Here is a 23,350-nt window from a genome sequence, read left to right as displayed (position 1 = left end):
CATCGACTTGAAAGATTGCTCTGAAATCCATATAAGGATACCATACAAATGATACTGTAATTAAAGAATTTTAAATGATCCAGGCAGCAAAGTCAACACCTTAAAGTATATCTACTTCTTGAAACAAGTTTCAAGTTTTAGTAGCTGCAAAAAATATGTGTGGCATCATTTATAAAGCACTGGTTGATATTCTGACCCCATTCATTTTTTTGGAATGTGGCCCCCAATATCTTATTCAAAGGATATTTGTGAGTTTTAGCATAAAAAGATTGTAACTCTTGCCTACTTTAAATTAACACATTTCTGTACAAAGGTTAAGCTGAAATCGTCATTCAAAATTCATTTTATTAGACCATGCCTGCAAGTTACTATTGTTTTTTTTTTCCCTGAATTAATTGCGTGAAAAATCTAAAATAAGAAAGGAATATTTAAAGAATGAGAAAAACCATAACTGGATAGAATCTAAAAGAGAGAACAGATAGACTAAAGCACATGTGTAGTTTTAAGCAATTGTGAAGTGCATTATAAATTTATAACCTTTGTCAGGCATTACTAAACAATGAGTAATACTTTATGAATTCAAAATTATTAATCTTTTTGATACATGATATACGTACAGCATTAGGCAAACCAGTAAAAAAATTATTAGAATTTATCAATGATATAATGGAAGAATAATGGTAATATCCCAAATTATATCCAAAATTTACTATAAAAATGAATGTGATAATAGTGCTCTAGAAACATGAAAGATAGAAACAGTACTAAAAACTACTTTCTTTTAATATATGTGGCCTGTATACTAACCAAAATCTTTCCTATCTTGTTTTTCTATTGAAATTCATAAAACCTGCAGGATTCACACTATGAATCTATTCATGCAGCCCTGTGTTTATTGTAATAGATTAGCTATCTAGCACTAAACCATTGTCATAGCAGGTGGCAGAATCTAATCAACCTGATCTCAAAAAGATAAAGTATGTACTTAGTGCTTGGATAGGAGACAAAGATCCAGGGCTGTAGGCTAAACTAGAAAGTAAAGATAAAGAAAACAAAAATACAAAAGAAGGCAATTACAAAACCATTTCCATATTATTACTAAGAAAAAAACATGGATATGTTCATGCAGCCATAAGGAGTCGAACTTGACTCAATGGAAGCTCTGACAGCACCAATAAGTCAACAGAAATTCTACATTAAACTAGTGTGTCTCAGTATTGCTTTTATTCATTTGATTTATTTCTTACAGTCAGGAGCTTGAGGTGCTCTATCTTCCTACTTGTGAGATAGGCTGGGCTGAGAAAAAATAACTGGACTAAAGTCAGCCAGTAACCTGCTATAGTGAAGGTAACCTGCTATACTAAACCTGGATCATCCCACTTCTAAATCCAATGTATCATCCCAAATAAATTCAATCAAGTAAATTACAGTGGCCAGTTGGGAGATAAGAGGTGGTAGTAGAGTGTTTTCTTCCATAATGATAGTCCTAGGGAAAATTCATGAAAGACATTCTAATGTGGCATTAAACATATGCTGTGAATGTGCTTAAATCTGAGACTGAAAGCAAGAAGAAAATCAGGATATATTTAGGGTTAATGTACAAGCATCGTGAAGAGCAGGAAGTTAGAAAATATGGAGTTGCTAAGAAGGATATATGGATATGTATTACCACACTAAGAACCAAGGAACAGTCCTAAAGGGTAGGCAAGGTCCTCTTTTCTAAGGAAGTATAACTAGTACAAGAAGAAGGACCTTCTCTGTGGTGGCCTGTCCTTGTAGAACATCATGCCTGCAGAAATAAGATTGGCACCTGCTTCGACACTCTTTCACAAGACCGTGATTACCTGATTTTATATTCTTGCAAATGTTTTCATTTTACAATTCAGTCCATTCTGAAACTTTTTATAGTTTATATTTAATGGAAAGTCACCTACAGGATAAAGAAATCTGACTTTCTTCTTTGAGGCTTTGTACTGTAATTTGATTTAAAAAATCAATCTAACCTACAGACAGATTAAAACTCTATTCTAAGCCAAATACAAGCATGTAATACAATAGTTTAGTTACTATATGTAAAGCCATTTCGTTAGTTTAAAAAAAGGAGTAGGAGCAACTCAAGACAAAGAATAGGGATAAAATCTGTGAAACCACAGCAGCAGTTTCTTTACTTTATGATCCATTGCAATGTCCAGACAATCTTTGATGATGTATTTGATGATGTATCAAGCAAGCAATGGGATCAATGAAATGTGGTAAAATGAGATTATAGCACCAGAACAATGCTAGCATAAGAAAAATACCATAACTGAATTTCCCCGCAGTGTCAAAACCAGATTATTTGAACTACAAGTCATGTGATTACATTAATTAGGCTAAGCATATCAACTACTTTAATTAAGTATAAGTTATCATACTGTCCGTATAAAAAATTCATTCAGTATCTTTAGTACTTGAAAACAATACAATATGCTGCAAATGTGAAATATCTTTTATTTAATTTTTAAAAGCATTGCTCTTTTAAAGTTATGAAACTGAAAGAGGAGTTGCCCTTCCACGAAGCCTGGAGGCGCTAGCGTCGACCCCCCCCCCCCCCCCCCCCCCCCCCCCCGCGCCAGCGCAACCACGCCCAGGTGGCCACTTGCTCTGGCGTCCGCTTTTCCCGCCACCCACCCCCCACCAAAAGGATAAAATATCTGGATTGCAATGTAACCTTTTAAAGAAGACAAGGTTGAGACGAAATTCCTTTCGATAAATCAAAGTTTTATATCTGAATATGAATTATTTTTCATAATGTTTATTCCTTGAAAGCAAATCATGTTAAAAACTACCTTTTCTAATATGATTTCTGTAAGCATGCCACATAACTTTAATAGATATAATATCTAAATACATTAGATTACAAACAAGTTCTCTGTAAGCATGATCTGCTGTGCCTGCTTTTATTTTGCATGAAACACAATGTCCATCTCAGCAGAAATAATTTGCTGATCCTAAATGACTGCTCAAAAAAACAATGAAGAAAAAGAATTTATAGACATAACTTTGAAAAGAGAATGAGAGCAAACAAAATCTTTGCTGAGGAAAGTCAATAGTGATTATATAAAAGGAAACTGTCACTAAATAATTAAAGTTCTTTTGAGCATGTCGCCAATGTGTAGACAAAAAATTAGCAAGCTATAGCATAATTCCCTTGTAAGAGAGCCTGAGGAGTTTCCTGAAAAATCTCACTGCCTACAAATGAGGAACATAAAGAACCCTTACAACAGATGATTTCATTATACAAAATAATTTCATCAGTTTTTAGCACCAAACATAGCAGAAAACAGCCATTGTGTTTATGCCAGGTTTCATAGACTTCATACAAAGCTTATTTGCAAAAGTTACATATAAAACATGTCATTTGAGAAACTAATATACCAAAATGCTTCTATTATGTAAGGTATCAAACAAAGAGATTACTAGTAGTGATATGTGTGAGGTTTATATATGAAGACTTTATCAAAATTCTAAGAGGAGAAAGGAAATAAATTGAGAAGCTACACAGGCAATGTAGCAGAGGACCAGTGGTGGGATTCAAAAATTTATACTACTGGTTCTGTGGGCATGGCTTGGTGGGCATGGTATGGCTTGGTGGGCGTGGCTTAGTTAGCATGGCAGGGGAAGGATACTGCAAAATCTCATTCCCTCCCCATCCCACTAACCTGCTTTCCAGCTCCAGTCTCCTATGCAGGGTAACAAAAGAAGACCCAGCCAATCATCTCGGACTCAAGAGGCACAGAATAGATGGGGGTGGGGCCAGTCAGAGGTGGTATTTGCCAGATCTCCGAACTACTCAAAATTTCCACTACCGGTTCTCCAGAACTGGTCAGAACCTACTGAATACCACCTCTGCAGGGGACATGCATAACTGACAAGTCTGAATGCTATCCCTTTTCTTTATAGATTTGCAGACCAGTTATTACTACAGGAGCACCATCACTACTAAAAATGGTCCATACAAATGTCTTCTTTTAGACTTTCCTAAAGCAGCAGCACATGAAAAAAATATAATAAGTATGTAGTCCTCCAGAGCTCATAAACAAAGGGATAAGGCCAAAAGTAACAGCTGCAGAATCAAAGTAAAATTAAGGTGACCTAAATTGGTATAGCAAACAAAAATTACAGTTACAGTAGTTTCAATAACAAATGTGTTTTAAATATCACTATTTTAATAACAGGGCAGTATAGCGCATTGGTCTTTTGGATCACCTAGAACAGCGGTGTCAAAATCAAGGCCCGCAGACTGGATCAGGCCCGCTGGGCGCTTAAATCTGGCCTGCAGGGTTGGCCTGGAAATAGCAAAGGACCGGCCCACGGTGCCTCTGGAAGCCAAAATGAAGTTCAGTAAGAGGGGAATAACATACGGATGCCTCCTACAAATACCTAGTCAACAGGCCACATATTCATCATTATGAAGTGAGCCATATGAATATTTATGGATGCTAAATAGAACATATTCTATATAAAATTTATATAATTGCTTCATACTATTCTAATAGGTGTTTGTTTGCAAAATTCAAGATCAATTCCTTATTTGCAGGAGTCCGAAGAAGAAAACAATAGCCATATGCCCCCAATACAGCTTTCATTCACTACCTTTTAGCAATTAAAAAGTATGATTCCAGTTACAGCTTCTCCAGACTCTTCAGTATATTAGGCTGAACAAATCAAATTAAGCTTGCTCAAGATTAAAGTCATGAGATAATATTGAATAAAATATTATTCGCAATTAATTGGAAAGTTGTTAAGATTAAATATGCTTGCTTGCTTTCCATGCATTACAAATTTTTCTCCCCAAGAAGTCCTTCATGCTGATGCCATATGGTATCTGCTCTAGCAGGCTTCTTACATATTCCATTCTCATTTACCTATGGCACTATTATTCCAAAGAGGGTAACTGTTAAAATGCAGTCATATTTTCTCTACCACACATAATGTATTAATTCCTCCACTTCAGAATTCTGTGCCTTGTTTCATTTATTTCACCCACAACACAGAACAGTTGCAGGATTGCTTGTGATACTGTACTTTAATTAGAAATATAAAAAATATGTCTGTTAAATGTCAAATGCTAAAATTGCTTCCTTGTATCATTAGACAGCGGGATATAACTATTATTTACTGGCAAATCTTATAATGCATTCTTCTTCCAGACTCAGAAATTCAAGTGCTGAATCATTCTCTTACTAGTATATATCATTTCTTCGTGGCTCCAGTCAAGGTTTCCCATTCCCGTTTTTAAAGAAAAAAATCTTTAAAATGAATATAAATGCTTGCATGCCAAGCAGCTTGAAAGGAAGCCTTTCCCATCCATGGAGTTCCTGATCATGTTTGGCCTGCACATGCTTTCTCTAAATGAGTAACATAGTTCTTAGCCCTTAATCTAAATCAGAATCTTTCTAAAAACACACACACACACACACACACACACACACACACACACACGATGATGTTGCTTAATTTAAGGCTACAATCATATGTACCACAGAAATATCAGCATTAATACATACAATTCTGGTTGTGTATTAATTTTTTAACAGTGAAATAATTATGGCTCACTGTTCTCTACTGCATACATTGTAGTTTATTATTTAGAAACTGTCAGTGTGTCCATACTGATATTTAAATCTTTCTGCATCAGTGTTAAAAGCATCTTGAATGTTACTTTTGTATTTCAAGAGCCAGCACAGCATTCTTCTGTCTGTCAAACTAAGATTTCATCAGTTTCTATGAATTCTAGATACATTACCTAATTGACATGAAATCCTGCAGAGAATTTCATCAAATACTGATTTATATTCAGTCAAAAATTTACTGTTTTCTTGTCTATAAGCGAGGTCAAATTAATGATATATCCAAATATCGAATTTTTAGTAGAGGGATACTACTAAATGTTATAATTTACTGATACCAATCAGGATGATCATAAACAAACATATGGATTCCAGTGCTGCATTCGTTAACCATGTTCATATTTAAATTCTGTTTTTTAATTTGCCTTAATATATATCATCAATGTAATAATAATGCATCATTATGCTAATTTAAAATTTTACAGCTCTCGGTAATGTTTAAATACAATAAAGTTAAATCTAACTTATCCATACCATATGTTAATTGTTGGTTATGGGACTCAATGGTATGTATGATCTATCTGTCTGTCAGGCAACCATAGGCAGACAACCATTCATTTATTGAATTACAACAGAACTAAAAAAAAAAAGGACTTATGATCATTTTTCACTCTCATAACCACTGCAGCATCTCTGTGATCATGTGATCAAATTTCAGATGCTTGGCAACTTGCATGTTTTTTTGACCGTTTCAATGTCCTGGGGTCATGTGACCACCTTTTGTAACCTTCTGACAAGCAAAGTCAATGGGGGAGGCAAATCCACTTAAGAACCGTGCTACCAACTTAACAACTGGAATTATTCATTTAACAACTGTGGCAAGAAAGATCATGAAATGAGGCAAAAATCATGTAACTGTCTTGCCTAGCAATTGAAATTTTGGCTCAATTGTGGTTGTAAGTCAAGGACTGTGCTAATTTAAAATACTAGGTGTTCTTTGCATGTGCACCAACTTGTTCTTAAGATGGCTACATTAGTAATAGCACAAAGATAGGGATTCTTGGTTTTATATATCACAGACATAGCTCCTCCATTAGCAAGAGAGCTGATCATAACATTCCCTTCATTACAATGCAATCTTGGGTGGATTGTACATTAAAGTATTGAGCAAAACACAGTAAAAGACTCTTCAATGCCTTCTAAAAACAATGAAAAGTGAACAAAATGGACTAATACTAGGATTATTTCATATAATAAACTTTGCCAATTATAACCTAAGCTAACTATTAGGGTTATCAAATATCTTATAAACATGTGTTTTTGTTTGCTTTTTTAAAAAAGTGTATTGAACATAGCAATTATTCATTAGGAGAAAAGTATTTTTTAAAAGATCCTATCACTGCACTTCTATTTGCTGCTGCCAACTATTTTATGTAGCATTCGGGGTACAGTTCTATTAGTTATCTTTATTGTTACTAAACTGAATAAAAATCCAAACACTGTTTTCATATGAGTAACAAAAATATAAATTATTAAATATTTTTTAACGATAACTGCTACTATTTATTTCCTGATGCTTATATGCTGGTTTACTTCAACAGGATATATTTAAAAATAAAAACTTGAACTATGCTTAAACTCCAAATGTACAAATACAATAGAAATGCAGACATTCTAAATTCCTTGCAAATATTGTATATATATAAAATGACTGCTGTATAGGACTCAAGTTATATTTGTTACAGATGATTTCCAGTCACAAATCAGAAGTATTTATAAATCTGATCCAGGGATGGATTTAGATTACCATATCCAACAGAAGCCATGATCTTCATTCTGTCACCCCAACCCATCCCCAAAGTCTGTAAATAGTTTTCCAGGCAAAGGTCATTTATCTAAAAGCAGTAGAGCTAAGAGCATCTGCTCTCTAATGAGGTTTCTAAAAATTTAGATATATGTATGCATAAACAGCCAGACACCTGTTGAGTTTAAACCGAAAAAACAATTCTAATTCAAATGATGTGTAAAAAGATGGGGTAAGATCTCTCTCTCTCTCTCTCTCTCACACACACACACACACACACACAAACAAACAAACAAACAAACAAACAATGAGGGTAGGACAAGACTGGAGGTAGGAAAAATGTTTTTACCAGATTAAAGTGGAATTAATTCACAAGTTTTCTCATGTTGACTATATTATATGCCTAGAAGAAAGAAAATCAAGATCTACATAGTTATTTCCGTACTAAAGTCTTGTTCTTGTCTTCATTAGTTTTATGAACCATTTAAATAATACAGATCTCCATAAATAGTGCATCATTTGTCATACTGCAGAATTTTTATATGTTGATTCGCAGTAATGCATTAGATGATATTAACAAATTTACTTCCTTTTTGGAAGAATTAGAATGGTATGTTGCCATTCAAATTCAGTTGCTACAGATATCTTAACCATGTCTTGTTTAAAACTCATCTCTAAATAAGATGCTATTCAGCTGTCCCATAAATAGCACTGGCTTCTACCCTATATTTAACTCCAGCAGTATTTCTGAAAAGGACAATAAATCAACCTTTTCAGCAAGCTATCTTAACTTGTTCTACCTATCTATCTCTTGAAACCATGGATGTTCTCTATACAATTCTGCAGGCACAAACTTTGCTCTGTATTTTCTAAGTTTCAAAAAGTTTGCTTACAATGTATGATTAACTAAAGAAATAATTGCAATGGCCATTCCGTATATTACCTTTTTAAAACACAAAATTATCCAGTGTAAAGGGTCTATTTTATACTGTATTTTATACTTGCTGACATACTGTTACAAACTGTTACACCATTTGTATTTCTTAACAAAACTTATTTCAGTCACTATACAGCATGCAAATACAGAGACTGAAATAACAATTTTGTGTATACCCTATGCTCAAAACAATTTTACATTTTCTGAAGCTCAGGACAAAATAGGGCATATCTTTTTGTTTTGTGTTTGTGTGTTTTGAACTGAGGCCGCTGAAATCTGAAAGATATATTATCCAATAAAATTTCAGACACAAATTTATCCTTGTTGCCATTGTCTGGATTTAGGTGAGAACAGTGGGTAACACATTTAAGTATATAGTAAGAGACTGAGAGAACAATTATGGATATAAGAACACTGACATAATCTAGTACCTAAGATTTTCATAAGAAAGAATTTAAAATTATTGGTAACATTAAAATCAAATGGTTTTAATATAAAGGTTTCCTTGTGTATATTATGTTTCATTTATACAATTTAAGTTGAAATTTCTGGAGTATTAAGATTTTTTAGGACAGTGCAAAACTATGAAATATTAAGAATTCTTTGATTAATAAATGAAAGTATGATGTATTAAGAACCTTCAGTCAATCAGATATGTGTATTTTTCCTATTATGTTATTTGTTGTGTTTTGGAAACGATTCCCTGGCAAACCTTTCTGAAGGCTGGATGTTAATGATCAGTCAGTATGGACTATCATCCCATTTTATTTTTGAATCAATATAATAACAAAATCAAGGGACCAAGAGGCTTTTTCAAATTCCCATTGTTGGAAAACCTGAAACATTTTAAATGTTGCCTCCTGGGTACATTTGAATGCTCCAACAGGAAGTTCCAAGTACAAATAAAACCTTTTTTCCCAATTTTCCATCTCCCTAAATTAAAAGTATTTTTGTTTTTTGTCCTTAAGAGAGAACCTCATTATAGTGATGATTTTTAAGAAGCATTGCAGAATCCGGAGTTGATCCTTCCTTTTTCAGCAACCAGGGAAAAAAAAGACAAGTGATAAGCATGACAACTGACTCCCAAGGCAGAAATTAACATAAATAGGAGAAAAAGCTAAACTTAGAGCATATTAAAATATGCATTAAGTTATATACTGAAAATTAATTTTTACAGATATACATTGTTAAAATCACTATTATAGGATGTTTTTGATTATGTCATATCTGCTTAAATGTAAAGCAGCGCTGGTTGTCCGAAATAGTCTTTCATCCAAATGATTTTACTCAGCATTCTTGAACAGCCAAAATTTATGAGATGCTAATACTCAACTGAGCAGCACTTTTAACATATTTTATAAATGAAATTGAGTTCAGGTAAGCATTAAAGTTTGTTTGCTGTAACTATCTGATCCATTTCAAGGGTCTTTTTAGGTGGATCCAGGCTGAATTGCTACAAAAATCTTCCAAACCAATGTGATGTAAAAATAAAGTTCTGTCTAAAAGTCTGTGGAAAGAGAATGAATAGCTGCAGTGTCTAAGGGAGGGGTCTCAACTAGAATGTCCATATTCCCAAAATTACACAGTTCTCCTCTTCCCCTTTCTATCCCCTTCTAGTTCATCAGTATTCTTACAATGTTAGACTGGGCTAAAATAGTAGTCTAATGCATTTAGTTCTCTATATAATGTTGATTTCATTATGAACCAGCAATTAATTAAAAAATCCAGAGATTGATCTCTAATCTAATCTTCTGATCTACAATAACATAACCTCAAGTCAATATTTTGCTAAGGGAAATATACCTAGATTAAATTACCTTTGTTTCAATACTAAAGTTACTGTTTTAAAAATGCACAATTTTGAACTGCATCATGTTTTACAGTTTTACCAGAAAAATAAATAGTCAATCAAGTTTGTTACTAAAGCTTATTTTATTAAGTATTTTATGAGGATCGCACTATGATTACCTTAAGTAAATACACACACAACACAAACATGACCAAGTGCTGTAGTGATTAAGAATCTGGATTAGGAGTTATAAATCTCCCTTGGGCACAGAAGCTGGCTGATGATTTGTAAACCAGCAATTCTTCCTCAGCACTAGACCAAGAAGTTGAAAAACACCTGCCTACTAACCTCCTTTAGATCAGCATGATAGATAACAGAAATGTAACTTTTAGTTAAAAGATTTTCATCCTGAAATGGGATGATTAATGTTGAAGTGAGTATGTGTATTGTATGCATAAACAGTAAAGGCAAACACAAGTTAAAATAATAAACAACAATTAAGGCACCTTGGAGCCTGACACATTGTATCAATACAATACAAAGTATCAGTTCAGCATTGTATCGGTTGTTCTCCATTGTTCAGTGATTTTTACAAGCTTTTCTTGCACCATAATTCAAAACAGAAAACAGGATTCATATCACAAGGTCACACATCTCTGGCATATCTATTGTACTGTATATAAAAAGTATGTGCAGAAAACACAAGGGTAAGGAACATAATTTTTCTGGAAAAGTGACTGGTCCTCATAGCATCTCCGCAGTCACTTGACTTAAATTTTGATACTTGACAACCAGCATATGTTTATAATAGTTGCAGTGTCATCCCAGGATCATGTGATCACCATTTGTGAGCTCTACCCCAGCCAGCTTCCGGAAAGAAAAGTTAATGGGCAAAACTGGATTCACTTACTGTTCATGTCATTCACTTAACAACTGTAGTGATTCACTTAACTGGACAAAAAAAAAGGTTGTAAAAATAGGCATGACTCATTTAATACTTTGCTTAGCAACAGAAATTCTGGTCTCAGTTGTGGTTCTATGTCAAGGACTACAATTACAGTGGCATAAGATAATATATTGTTTGATTACAGTGCAATACCAAGTAACAAAAAATAGAGAGGAAGCGACATAAAGAGCTATAATTGCTCCCTATATATTAGCAAGATTATTTAGTGTTCAGTTCTGATATTCAATGGATTTACAAATCATGTTAAAAATCACCTCACAAAAGAGCCAAACTCATCGAGCGTTGCTTTCTTAAGTTTTTTTTTTAATGAATACTGTATAAAACTGTTTGCAAACTTTGTTCATTGGGGTTTTATGTCAAGGACTACAATCACACTGGCATAAGACAATGTATTGTTTGATTACAGTGCAATACCAAGTAACAAAAAATAGAAAAGAAGCCAGATAAAGGACTATAATCACTTTCTGAATACTTTATTAACAAGATTATTCATTAGATTTATAAGTCATGTTAAAAATCCTCTCTCAAACCAGCCAAACTGGTTAAGCATTGCTTTCTTAAGATTATTATTTTTTAAATGAACACTATATAAAACTGTTTGCAAACTTTGTTCATTGATGGTACCAATTGTGTCTATTAACCTAATTAAATTATTTGAAATATTCCTTAACTAATGTTGTAAATATATTATTGATTACACTACCAATATCTGTTATTATTTTAATATTCTATTTCTCACTATCATCAAATGTAACTGTTAGCAACATCAATCATAATTTTAGAGAATCTCAACTGCACATTTCAGTCATTCTAATGTCAATAATGTTTTGCATATAAATTATGGGACATAAGAAAATGGAGGAGCAGAACACAGACATCTTCTAGCTAATTGTATTGTACTGATTGGAATATTTATCCCATTACTCAAGATCTTAAATTTATATATTAATTTACAATGTATTAGAACTTATGAACAATCTTTTAAAATAAATAGTAAAATTACAGTAGATGTTTTGCAGCATTGATACTGTAGATTTTCTCAAAACGAAGATACCTACTAAACTTAATTCCCCTAAGTGGCATTTCCTATATTTCTAACATTACAGGAAAAGATTAGATTCAAATGATAAAATGTGATATGAAGCACATACAGGCATGTGCATAACATCTGATGGGAGTAAATTAAACCAAATGCATCTCTTTTCAGGACTGAACATCAGCTGCACAATGTAGCACATAAACCCAGGAAAAGATGTATCAGTAGTTTCTTTAACACATTCCCAACAATAGCTGTATGCATGTCCCATATCATATTTAAGCTTTCAAATCTAAAACTCTGCAGTGTCCTACTACAGAACATGAAACATATTCAACTTAAAGGACATATTATATTAAAATAAAAGGCAAAAAGATTAATGAGATCTAAAGAAAAACCAGGTGACTGAAGTAGATATATTACAACTTAATTGCTACCTTGATTATAAATCTTTGCGTATAATAGCATTATTTTATCAATGTATACAGTTTTATTTTTAAAAAAATAGGTAGCCTCAGATTTGGCATATCATATGTGCTTATCATGGTATTTTATATTGGTGCAGCAATTCCTGAAATTCACTGTCAGAATGTTGAAGACATTCCTTTCACTTTTATTTCTTTTCTAAATAATGTGAAACAGCCACGGAGTTTGGGATTATAGTTTTAAGGCTTTCTAGTTCACTGCAACTCACTACTCATAGATCTTATTTCAGAAGAATTACTAAGAAGCTGAAGTATAATGCCTATTTGATGTTCATCTAAGGATGTATGATGTCTTCTTTTACATTAAACCATTTCCTTGTAAAATAATGCATCCTAATACAAAATCACTCACTTTTCAACTATATACAAATACAACAAAAGCAACAGAAGATAGAGATTATGCTAGTGCAGAACCTTGTATTAAAATAACCAATATCAAAAAGGATTTTAAAACTTAATTGAATTTCCTATTTTTATAGGGTTTTTTTTTCTAAAAAACCTTTTTATATCAAATATTGAATGTAAAATTGTTGAAGTCAGAAGTTGCACTCTGCAGCCCCCCTGTGGTAAAGCAGAATTTGGAATTCTTGATACAATTCAGATGTACTAGGGGTTAAATTGTTGTAACACTTTTCAAATGCCTACAAACTAAACTCAAGAATTTGCCACAGAAACTCAATGGAATGGGATTTGTTTTAATGAAGAGCAATAAATACCTGGTAATTAGTATATTTCAACATATCCCCACCACAAGCGTTGTTTATGCTCAGCTCAAACTTCGTACAAATTACATAAAGTTTGACTAATAGTAAATAAGACCGACTGAAATATTTGTTTTAATATTAAATATTTTGGTTTTTTAGTCTGCAAAACTTTTAGTTTTTTGCAAATGTAACCTCTAGATGCATATAAACTTTGTTTTTCAAAACCCAACAATTTATTTCACACAAGAAAATATCTTCAAATCAATTGTGCTTTTTCTATTTTTGTTTATCTCAGAACAGTTGATGTAACTCAGCAGTTACGGGTAGTCTTCGATTTGCAACAGTTCATTAAGTGACTGTTCAAAGTTACAATGGCACTGAAAAAAAATGAGTTGAGAGTTTTTTACACTCACAACCATGCAGTGTCCCCATGATCAAAATTCAGACGCTTGTCCACTGATTCATATTTATGATGGTTATAGTATCTCAGGTTCATGCGATCACCTATTGTGATCTTCTGACAAGCAAAGTCAACGGGGAAAACAGATTCATTTAACAAACCGGGTTACTAACTTAACTGCAGTGATTCAGCTAAAACTTTGGCAAGAAAGGTTGTAAAATGGAGCATTAACAACCATCTCACTTAACATAGAAATTTTAGGATCAATTGTGGTTGTAAATTGAGGACAACCTGTACTTCATAGCAAAAATGCAAGAAAACTAGAGAAAATGCTGTCAAATAACAGCTATGAATCAAAGCAGTTCACAGACTTCAAGATGATTTGTAATTCTCCAAAGCAAATTTGGTAGTATTAAAAGCAGAAAACATTAATGTACAACATCCAAATAAAATCTATGAATAGCGTCATCATCATAAAGGGAATACATATTTCATCATATAGGGAATACAAGAAGTATCTAGGGATTATCCAAAGAGCTTTATGCTGCAGAAACTAGGACTCTTTTCTCAATCCAATACATTTGGAAAAATGGCTTTTTTAAAAGGAAGAGGTATCAAAACTTCCACAAAATATCTCAAGGGGCTTTACCGTGAATTAGAAACAATGAAGTACCAAGCTGAACAATCCCTGCAAATAAATAAATGCATTTATTTGCTAGAAAATTTAAACAAACACCAAGAAATATTTTAAACTTCGCCTATGCAACAAGTTATATATTTAAGTAAAAATCTTCAGGTCTTCCTTTCGGAAAAAGCCACAGGGCTTGTAATATTATCCAGCCAATACGGCATTCGGTATACAAGGCAAACAACCATTTTACTCCTAGTTTAATTGTTGTCTTCAATCTTCTCAGGACGCAAATGCACAACCACGGGAAGCCAAGTCATCGGTTGAAACAAGAAGCAAGCATCCTTCGATGCATGGGGCTCGAAGATGAGTCGCCTTCCAGATGCTTAATCTTCCCAGGCGCTAAATAGCGACCCAAGCGCGGCAGTGCAGCACGCACACCTAATTCACCTCTAAAACTCCACCCGCCTCCCTCACGACACCTCAAACTTTCAGGGGCTCCCAAAACCTCCAGGACTGAGGCAGGTCGAAGAAGTCCCTTTTCCCCTTTTCTCTCCCCGACCTGAAAAGCTCCTCCATCGCCCACAGTAGGAACGAAAAGCCAGAAATCTTTTTCCCAGTTCCAAAGAGCGCGCAGAAGACTCCTTCAAAACAATTTTTTTTTTGGGGGGGGAGACCCCCAAAACTAGCTCGCCTGGTTAAAAACCCTACGACCGTGCGACATTATACAGCAGCGAGAACGCCCAAGGCAGGCAGACATAACAACTCCCCCCACCACCCGCCCCCGGCGTCGCCGCCTTTAGTGACTGGAAGAGTTGTCCCCGCGGCTCTCGCGCAAATGCAAACGAGGCGGCGCCCCTTACACCTGCGTAGCTTCCCCTGCGTTTCCCCTTTAAACAAAAAAACAAAAAAAACTTCACCAACCTTTGGTTGCGAGGAGGCTGGCGACCCCCAAAAAGAGCAGCGCCCACTCTCGGCATTGTTTCATCCTCTCCGCGCTCCCCGAGCAACAAGAACGTGCCTTATTTTCGGGGGACTATTTCTGCAGCAGCAACAGCAGCCGTCCTTCAGAAGCGGCTCGGAGATGCGCTCCCTTAACCCGTTCGAGGCTGGAGACAGCGGAAAGAGCCAAGAGCCAGAAGAGCCGTGGCGGCGTCTGCAATTATTATGATTACTGCTACTACTGCGGCTACCGCCGCTGCTGCTCAGTCATTCGCAGGCTGTACTGCCAGGACCGGAGCAGCTCTCCAGCTTTCACCGCGGGACTGCTGCAACGTCACTGGGAGGAGAGGCGTGAATATTCATGAGGAAGGGGAGGCGGGAGGGGAAATAGACGCTCCGTTGGAAGGAAGCTCAGCCGGTCTGTTTCCTTTCGAAGCGCGCGGAAATTGTGCGGGTCCGCTTTAGGCACGCGTCCTTGTCCGAAGGCGCCCGCCTAAAGGGAGGCCGATTGGATTTCTGAAGCTGTGTCTCCTAAACGCTGAGAAAGAAAAGCAGTGTAAGCATCGCTGCTTTTACTCGTGGCTTGGACATCTTCGCTGTACTGCAGCAACGCAAAAAGTGGAGGTTTGGTACTTTTAGAAATCTCCGACACTTTCCAAGCCTAAATAAGGACCATGGAAAATTCTTCTTGCTTCCGAAGTTACGCCTCTGGAGGGCGCAGCGTTCAGTCTAGACTAGAGAGTGCCAGATTCTTCTTGGCCAGCCAAAGAAAATGGGCTATGGGGTGTCAAGAAACCAGAGCCAGTGACCCAGGTTTTTTCTTCAGAAATTGGTAAAACCATTGGTCAACCCTAGGTTAGCTAACCTAGCTTCAAGCATATATATAGTTTTGAGTTTAGCCTTGGAGAAAAGAAAGGAAAAGCTCTGCCCTTGGTCTGAAAAATGCATTTTCTCATTATTGGTTGTCTCTTGCATTAACCCACTTTTAGAAGATTACGGATTTTCTTCTTGGAAAAGGCTGGGTTTGCAAGCTGCTCAACATTTCAGTGCGAAATTACAGAATACGATTGTCAAAATTCATATGATAAAAAGACAATCAAGATTCAGGATAATTTTGACAAGCTGGGACACTGAGCAAAACCACCCAATTTCAACATGGACAAAAGTCCTTATTCCTAATTAGGAAAAATCTGAGGGGCAAGGGTATAGGATGGTGAGCAAGGGTATAGAATACATTCAAAAAATCAAAAAGGATTTGGATGTCTTGGATCACATGCTGAGCATGTCAACAATGTTATATAGCTATAAAAACAAATGCAATCTTAGGAACTATACTGTAAAGATCAAGATGAATCTTGTCCTGCACTTACAATACCATACTTAGAAAAGATAAGACAGAAGAAAAATAAACCATTGTCAATAAATATTTTGCAGCACTGTACACTCAAGATGGATCAAACAATATTTGAATGAGAAAAATTTACCTACAATCCAAGATCTCACAAAGGAAATGTTAAATGCTGAAATCACAATGACTGAAATGAAAGAGGCAATTAGTAAACAAACATGTAATAAATCACCGGGACCAGTTGGGATCCCTGCAGAATTATATAAGGAAATTCAAACACCATTGGAACAGCTAATGTTGGATCTGTACAATGAAACATTAGAACAAGCAAAACTCCCAAATTCATGGACAGAAGCCTATATTACCCATATTTTAAAAAAGAATACCAATGACCAATAGATACAAAACTACAGACTGATTTCATTACTTAATGTGGATTACAAAATATTTGTTACAATAATCGCAGAGAAGGTTAAGAAAATTTTGCATGAATATATCCACCCCAACCAAAATGGATTCCTACCACAGAGACATCTAAGAAATAACACCAGATGGATAATGAATGTATTAGAGTATTATGAGGCACACCCAGACAAACAATTGGTATTAATGTTTATGGATGCACAAAAAGCCTTTGACAATTTGAACTGGAATTTTTTAATTACATCTAATGAACTTTGGATAATTTTTTTTAGATATGATCAAAGCCATATAAATCACTCAAACAGTGAAGATAATTTTGAACAGCGAACTAACGGAGAAACTTAATATATCAAAAGGAGTAAGATGGGTGCCCGCTATTGCCACTACTATTTATCATTGCAGCAGAGGTACTATTAACACAGATTAGAAATAATCAAAAAATAAAAGGAAATAGCTCGGGGTGTGGCTGACAGCTAAATGTTCATCGATAAAAACATAATTACAAAAAATTACTAAAACAAATACAAAAAGATTTGGAAAATTGGGGGAAGCTTCAGATATCACCAATAGGGAGAATTGCTACTATTAAGATGAAAATTCTACCTAAGGTATTATTTCTCTTTCAAACAATTCCAATAAAATTAGGCAAAACCTTCTTTGAAGAACTAAACAAAGCAATTAAAAAGTTTATTTGCAAGGAAAAAAGGCCCGGATAAAACTAAAGCTCCTACAAGATAGTAAAGACAAGGGAGGGTTCAGACTTCCAGATTGGGAACTCTATTATCATGCCGCAATAACAACATGGATTAAAGATTGGGTAAATCTAAAGAATGAAAGCATGTTAACTAGAAGCACATGACCTGCAGATTGGCTGGCCCGCATTCATATGGGAAGGGAAAAATAAATTTTATTCGTACTTTCAAAGACATCAAATTAGAGATACATTACTAGGGATTTGGGAAAAACTAAAATGAAACCATTATAGAAAGATCTCAATCTGGATGTCAACCATGAAAGCTGTGGTGTACCTGAATGTTTTAGATCTGAATAAGACAGTGAGCTATAAAGAACTACTAGATGAACAAGAGAAATTAAAATCTAAGCAGGAGCTTGTGTCGCAAAGAATACAAGTAGGTTGGTGGCCATACTTACAGGTACTAGATATAGGAAAGACATAGAGCAGTATGGTATATATTTGGACCAACAAGAATTGGATAAAATTTTACAGGAGCCAGAGAGAAAAATGATTACCAAAATGTACAAGTATTTGTTAAGGTATAAATTGGAAGAAGAAACTGAAGGAAACAATAACCTGGGCCAAAAACTTTGGATATAATATTAATTTGGATTGGGAAGACCTAAATTAACTCTATCAGCAACTTATAAGGAAAATTTATATAAAATGTTTTATCGTTTGCACTTAACCGCCAGCGAGACTTGCAAAAATGTTTCCCAATAATTCAGCAAGCTGTTGAAAATGTGGCTATGAGCAGGGAACCTACTACCATGTGTGGTGGACCTTCCCCAAAGCAAAAAAAATTGGTGGAAAATTAGAAATGGCTAGAAGAAATTACAAAAGTTAAAATTGAATTGAAACCAAAGATATTTTTATTAGGAATTTTCAAACAAAAAAATTAGTTTAAAAAAGTATTTTTCTAAAAAGAAAAGATAAAAGATAAAACAGCATTTTAAGAAATTGAAAACTGGAGTGATAAGAAAAGTCATGATAAGGGACCTAATAAACAAAAATCTGAGGAATTCTTAAGGCATTGAGTATGTTTGCCTTCAAGAGAAGACTGGAGAAAGACATGACTCTGTGTTTGTGTGTGTGTGTGTGTGTGTTTGTGTAAGAGAGAGAGAGAGAGAGAAAGAGAGAGAGAGAGCAAGGAGCAGTGAAACGTGGGGATGCTGTGATGGAAGATTTCTCCATTGGGCAAGTGATTGAACTACATAATCTTCAGAGTCCCTTCCATTGATTTACTCTAAAGTACAGACTAATGAAAACAAACACAGTACCACATCTTTACAATTTACCATTTCATCCCTTTGAAATAACAGCATCTCTTTCATAGGAGTTCTGTAGCATAAAAACATCTTTCTTCATGTCCTCAAAAACTCTGTAGATTGCAGCATATCTTTCAGAGCTTGCTGAGATAACTAGTTGCCATCCTGAGTTGTATATATTGTGTGTTTATGATAAATTACTTCTTACATTTGCTGACTAAACAAAAAGCTCTCAATGTAGTTCATTTTTACTGTATGTCTTCTATTTCCAGCTGTGCCTATTTGGCCTTTTGTCATGAGTATCATTCAGCATCATCTTGTACTGAGAAATATCTGACATGACCACTATGAAGTCTTTGTTAACTCATTCATCTCCAGATTGCTGAACAATCATTGGCATCTAAGTGGTAGTATTGAACTAAACAGCAGTTTTTATTTTCTATAATGGCTTGTTGACAGCTGTTTCCACAAAAGCTCCGCTCACATCTGGCTAAAACTCAATCTGAAGCCAAACAATTCAGCTGTAGTAAGTGTGCCTTTCTCCAAAGCCAGAAATACAACAGCATGTCTTCTCTGCATATCCAAATTTCCACAGATACCTATTAATTTGATACAGAATGTTTCTGTTTGCACAATATGCTATCATCATGATAATGGGGAGTGAGATAAGCATGTCACATTCTAAAATTCCTCATTAATCCAGATGGATCTCATTTAACTCAGTAGACATGGTGATGTTTGCAACTAAACAAACTCCCCCAATCAGATAAATCCACCTCCCCCATGTTGTGCAAAGTACTTAATGGGGCTTCACTTGTCATCAACATCCATGATCAAAACAGGATCCTAAACTCAGAAATATACAGATACTTTGTTTTCCGTTAGCTCAGTGCCACATACAGTGAAAAGGGGGTGAGTGGATACAGCTCATACTGATCACACTACAGTGATTTTTTGTTTTAAAAAATGTATTTTCAGTATGAGGACCGGACCATATCAGACCTTCTTTGCAATAGCATTTGCAGAATCCAGGAATTTTCATTCTATTTGAATCCATTCCACTCTTCCAGCTGTGTATCAATTGACTTGCCAGACTTGCCCAGATATTAATTATGGATTCCAGTTGACAAGTCATCCATAATAATGTGACAGTGCTAATGACAAAGGTGTATGGATTGACTGTGGAGGTTCTCACTAGGTGTACCATGATAGGTGAATAGGCACCTATTCTTGACATAAATTATCCCTGAACACAATGAAGTTAAAATGTAACTATGTTAGTCAAAACCTAGTATTTTGTTTAATGAAAAAAATTAATTGTATAGAAAACAGTTCCTCGGTTTCTTGAAGAAAAAGTGAGAATGTTATCATTGTTATGCTTGGAGAATCAGATATAGAAAGTCCATCTTGTTTTTCAGAGAATCCTATTTTTATTATGGTTGGTCATACACTGGATTTACCATTTTTGTCTACACATCAAGTACTTCCCAAGGACCTGAGATAAACAGATGCTATTTAGGGTGTCGATAATATCATCACAGGATTTAAGCTGTTCCAAATAAAGCTTTTGCAATTGACTGATGGTAATTTTGTCAATGCTGATGATATTCAAGTAGTGCTCCAGATGTTTTAGAATTGAACCCAAGTGCCCATTACTATTGCTTCTATCCTTGCTTTTTTTTTGCCACTGTCATTCTATTTCTATTTGCAGGTCTTTATATTTTGTATTTTGTCCAGTTCTTCCTCTTTTACTGTCTCTAGGTACTACAGTGTCCAATATCCAGGCGGTTTCCACTGTTTCTTCAGCTTCTTTGCAGAAGTGCCATTTGTTGTTTGTTGCGGTTCTCTCAATTCTGGCTTTGTATGCATGTGTTCTTAAGGTTTGGTCTTGTGCAGCTCCCCCATTTCAATTTTCTTGCTCTTACCCATTGACAGGTTCTGTTATCTGCTTTCCTTGATACTTTTTATGTACAAGCCATTCAATATTTTTTATTACTATGTTTCTTTTCTATTCTTCATGTGGTTTTTCTTATAGGCCAGATTGGTCTTTCCAGTACTCAGTAAGCTTTCCTAGCATACTAGCTTCAGTGCATCTTCCTGATTCTACTTCAGATACTCTTCCAATGCCCTTTTTTCTTCTTCAACCATCTGATATACTTACAACATTACATGCACACCTATTTTCCTTGGTAAGAAGTGTCTGTCAACATTGCTGTGAAGATGAAGGGTGTGATTCATTGTTATTATTGTTCTGGTCTTCCTATCCATCTCTTTTAGTTCTGCTTGAGTCCAGTGCGCTATTCAGATATGTTTCTAATGACTGGAATTGCCCAGGTGTTAATTGTCTTGATGGTATGTCTTGCACTCAGTTTTGACTTACTCTCTTGATGTATTTACTTCTACTCTTTTTCTTGATTGGATGTTGTCAGCTTGAAGGATTCCTATATATTTGTAATATGTAATATGTTTTCATCCAAACTCTTTAGGTTATTTCCATTGGGCATCTTTGTTCCTTCAGTTTTTACTATTTACCCATTGATGATAAATGGTGACACATCGATCCAGTTCAAACTCCATATAAATATCTTAGTTCTATATATAGACAGCTTTATGACTTAGTATCTACTAAGCCAAAATGCTTATGGGAGTCCCAGAAGTTGTAGCTTCTTGAAGAATAAATAAATAAATTTCAGATATGAATGAAAAGGGTGACTTAATTATACTTAATTGTCATAATCAGAGTACAGTATTAGAATGAAGAAAAGATTACAGAAAATGTGCTGAATCTAAGAGGCAAAGTAGCACAAAATACTATTATAGTATGCCCTTTTGAATTTGCCCACATAAATATTTATTTATTTATTTATTTATTTTATTTTTGTCAATTGCTTACAAGATAATAGGTATAAGTAAAGACATAGTTATGAATACATGGATACATATAAGAAAAATAAAAAAATAAAAGAAACAATAGGACAGGGATGGTAGGCATATTGGTGCGCTTATACACGCCCCCTACAGACCTCTTAGGAAAGGGGTGAGGTCAATAGTAGAGAGTTAAAGTTTTTGGGAAAGAAACCACAGAGTCAGGTAGAGTATTCCAGACATTGACCATTCTGTTGCTGAAGTCGTATTTCCTGCAATCAAGTTTGGTGCGATTAACTTTGAGTTTGTATCTATTGTTTGCTCTTGTGTTATGGTTCTTTTGCTCTTGTTCCTATTTCTTGTTCCAAATAAGGCAGATTGATTGAGATTCTGTTTTGTAGTATAATCTCTTCATTAGCTATTCCACTTTCAAAAGAGAAGAAAATGTGCATTGACCATTCAGTATTGTTGCTCATGTAACTTATACCAAATGTGATGAGAAACTGCTATTCAGCACTAAACATGCCATTCTATTATCTAAAAATGTTATTGCACCTGTTGCTGATTTTACAATTAGACACACACACTCATACATACACATATACCCATAGCAAGAAAGAGAGACAAATACACACATTTTTCACAAAACTGAGAGTCCTTCAGAAGACAGCATTTTGCAATGTGTTCAAAAATGTACAATATAGGTATTATTTTATTGACAGGCCAATGCTAAATGTAACAAAAGAATAATCCTTCCTATCATTAGTAGAACAGAAAAAAGAAGTATATCTTAGTTTAGGATGCAATTCTATGCTCAATTACCTTGAAATGTATCCCACTGAATTGTCAGGCTCCACAAACCAAGAAAATTGTGACAGCAGGTTTCTTTATTATTCCACTCCTGTAGAAAGAATCTTGCCAAACTAAAGCAGAGTACTATGTATGTGAAGCATATACACTGATAACTACTAGGGAGGGGCTGTTTTTACCCTGTTTCACTCATAGAAACTATCTGAACTGAATTATCTCTTACTCTCCTGTAATACACCCCCTTCTTTCTGGGAATCTGGCCCACTACATTCCATCACAAAATTTAATGAATTTTATTGCTCGGTATAAGTGGATAAAAATAGAATATTAAGCAAGAGCAACATTTGTATTTGATTTAATCATAGCCAATCAAATGGACTGTTTAGTGCAGTGGTGTCAAACTTGCATTATCATGGCGGTATTATGTGACATATCGGGATTTTTTTTCTCTTCGCTAAAGCAGGTGCGGGTATGGCCAGCACATCCACAGGCCATGAGTTTGACAGCCCTGGATTATAAGATCAGAGTTTGGTTTTAAAAATAAGCCTTAAAAGAAAAAAATCATTAAATATCCACCTGTAGAACAAAGATTATAA

General features: G+C 34.9%; 1 protein-coding gene across 1 annotated transcript in view; it reads right to left on the bottom strand.

The window, feature by feature from the left end:
* CLSTN2 (calsyntenin 2) overlaps positions 1 to 15,467 on the bottom strand; it is a 280,095-nt gene extending 264,628 nt beyond the window's left edge. The window contains exon 1 of the mRNA XM_026701502.2: positions 15,287 to 15,467. Within this exon, the coding sequence (XP_026557287.2) occupies positions 15,287 to 15,350 (64 nt within the window). The 5' untranslated portion in view covers positions 15,351 to 15,467. The remainder of the gene's footprint in view (positions 1 to 15,286) is intronic.
* Between the last annotated feature and the right edge of the window lie 7,883 nt (positions 15,468 to 23,350).

The sequence above is a fragment of the Pseudonaja textilis genome, chromosome 4 (genome assembly GCF_049901715.1).
Source record: "Pseudonaja textilis isolate UNSWEBS1 chromosome 4, rPseTex1.2, whole genome shotgun sequence".
NCBI lineage: Eukaryota > Metazoa > Chordata > Lepidosauria > Squamata > Elapidae > Pseudonaja > Pseudonaja textilis.
Note: the sequence above shows the minus strand (reverse complement) of the source record. Positions and strands in the feature narration are given on the sequence as shown.